The 2473-nt window shown below is 42.0% G+C and overlaps 1 protein-coding gene across 1 annotated transcript in view; it reads right to left on the bottom strand.

Moving 5' to 3' along the window:
- SRPX (sushi-repeat containing protein, X-linked) overlaps window positions 1-2473 on the bottom strand; it is a 91502-nt gene that overhangs the window by 3604 nt on the left and 85425 nt on the right. The window contains exon 9 of the mRNA XM_006766570.2: window positions 451-572. Within this exon, the coding sequence (XP_006766633.1) occupies window positions 451-572 (122 nt within the window). The remainder of the gene's footprint in view (window positions 1-450; window positions 573-2473) is intronic.

Raw genomic sequence — 2473 nt, 5'->3', positions numbered from 1 at the left:
AAGAAGAAGAAGAAGAAGAAGAAGAAGAAGAAAGCAATGCATAAGATCAGCCCAGTGAAAAAAATGAGCCTACTCAGTCTCTTTTCCAGATTTTGTGGTGTTTTTTTTAGTTTAGAAATTGTTTGTGAGGTAGAATACATACTGCCATCTGGATTTAAAATAAATTTTTTCACACATCTTTAAGAAGAGAAGTATCCAGTTTTTTGGTGGTGGGGGTGGGGAGAAATCTTTTGGGCAGGCTCTCCTCTACCCATCCTACTCCCACCAAGAGGGGGAAAAAAGAACAAAGACAAAGCAAAAACACTTGTTTGGAAGGGTGAAAGAAGAGAAAAAAAGCAATTACACATTGAAGGTTACCTGGAATCAAGACTGAATAGAAGAAACCAGGGAACCCGATCAGAAAAACGTACATTTGTAGAGAGAACATTTCAGAGCAGGACATCCCCCTACCTGAGCTGCAGAGCTAGGGCTGGAGACATAATTTTCACTCCTATCCTGCCAATGAGGGTCGGGAACACGCCTACAAGCTCTACAACAGTGATATGTCGAAGATCCAGGCTGCATTGTGCTTGCTGGAAAAGAAAAAAAAAAAAAGTAGGGAAGGTGTGAGCATGGCTGAAGAAAGAGACTTCCATGCCAAACCATAGACTGAAGGAAATAGAATTGGTCTGGCTTTTTCTTTTAAATATATTTTTATTGATTTCAGAGAGGAAGGGAGAGGGAGAGAGAAATATTAATGATGATAGAGAATCATGGATCGGCTCCTACTACACTCCCTCTACTGGGGATCGAGCCCACAAACCAGGCAGGTGCCCTTGACTGGAATTGAACCTGGGACCCTTTAGTCTGCAGGCCGACACTCTATCCACTGAGTCACATTAGCTAGAGAAGTTTTTGGAAGTTTATTTGCCCACTCCACACTGTCCTAAAAACAATTGAAAACTGGGGTGAAACCAGTGGCTGGAAAACCTTAACACCTTCCTAGAGGAATCACCAGAAAGGCCTTGGCAATGGAATTTTGAAAACCTAAGCAAAATAGCAATCTCTGTCTTTCCAGATGAGGTAAGATTTTACAGGAGCCAAATTTCCTAGAAAGTGTCCAAGAATACCTCCAGAGGATTCTAAATTTGTCTTTGCAAAGAGAAAATATTTTCCAGAGTCCCTCTACCTGACCTTGTGTCCACCCTATGCACCCCTTGCTGAGTCCCCACAACCCAGCATGCCAGGGAAACAAGAATAAAATGTTTCAGTTCTCTGAGCTGGCCCTTGGCAAGAGCCACAGGAACATGGCCCATTCAGTCCTGTGCCAGGAGGTCTCTCATCAGTAGCAGCAATGGCCACAGGGAACACAAAGTAACATAATTGGGGAAAAATATGAACCTCCTGAATTATTAGAACACCATTAAAAATTTTTAAATTTATTTCTGAGAGCAAGGGAGAAGGAGAGAGAGATACAAACATCCATGATGAGAGAGAATCATGGATCAGCTGTTTCTTCCACTGGGGATCGAGGCCAAAACCCAGGCATGTGCTCTTGACTGGAATAGAACCCAGGACCCTTCAATCCACAGGCTGACTATCCACTGAGCCAAACTGGCTAGGGCAGAACACCATTTTTTAAGTGACAATTTCACTGAAACAACCCTATATTGGATGACAGAATAGGTAAAACAAATAAACAAACAAACAAACAAAAAACCACTTAGGAAAGGTAAAAATATACTTTTTTGTTATTCTAACTGAAACATGTAAGTTGATCAAACCTTCCTTTAAAGGCTCTGGTTTAAGTACAAATATAGCCCTAGCCTGTTTGGCTCAGTGGATAGAGTGTCTGCCTGTGGACTAAAGGGTTTGATGGCTGTCAAAGACACATGCCTAGGTCACAGGCTCCATCCCCAGTGAGGGACGTGCAGGAGATAGCCGATCCATGATTCTCTCTTATCATTGATGTATCTTTCTCTCTCTCCCTCTCCATTCCTCTATGAAATCAATAAAAATATATGTATTAAAAAATATAAAAACCATCCCTAACCTGTTCGGCTCAGTAGATAGAGTGTCAGCCGGCAGACTGAAGGGTCCTGGGTTTGATTCCTGTCAAGGACACATGACCAGGTTGGGGGTCCATTCCCAGTAGGAGGCATGCAGGAGGCAGATGATCAATGATTCTCTCTCCTCATGGATGTTTCTATCTCTCTCTCCTTCTCCCTTCCTCTCTGAAACCAATAAAATATATTAAAAAACAAATATAAATATATTGAGTGGTGGGAGGTCACATATAAGACCTAGATGCCAAATATTTAATCCAACCTGTTGATTGGTCTCCATTCCTCTATGAAATCAATAAAAATATATGTATTAAAAAATATAAAAACCATCCCTAACCTGTTCGGCTCAGTAGATAGAGTGTCAGCCGGCAGACTGAAGGGTCCTGGGTTTGATTCCTGTCAAGGACACATGACCAGGTTGGGGGTCC

The sequence above is a fragment of the Myotis davidii genome, unplaced genomic scaffold (assembly GCF_000327345.1).
Source record: "Myotis davidii unplaced genomic scaffold, ASM32734v1 scaffold960, whole genome shotgun sequence".
Taxonomy (NCBI): Eukaryota; Metazoa; Chordata; class Mammalia; order Chiroptera; family Vespertilionidae; genus Myotis; species Myotis davidii.
Note: the sequence above shows the minus strand (reverse complement) of the source record. Positions and strands in the feature narration are given on the sequence as shown.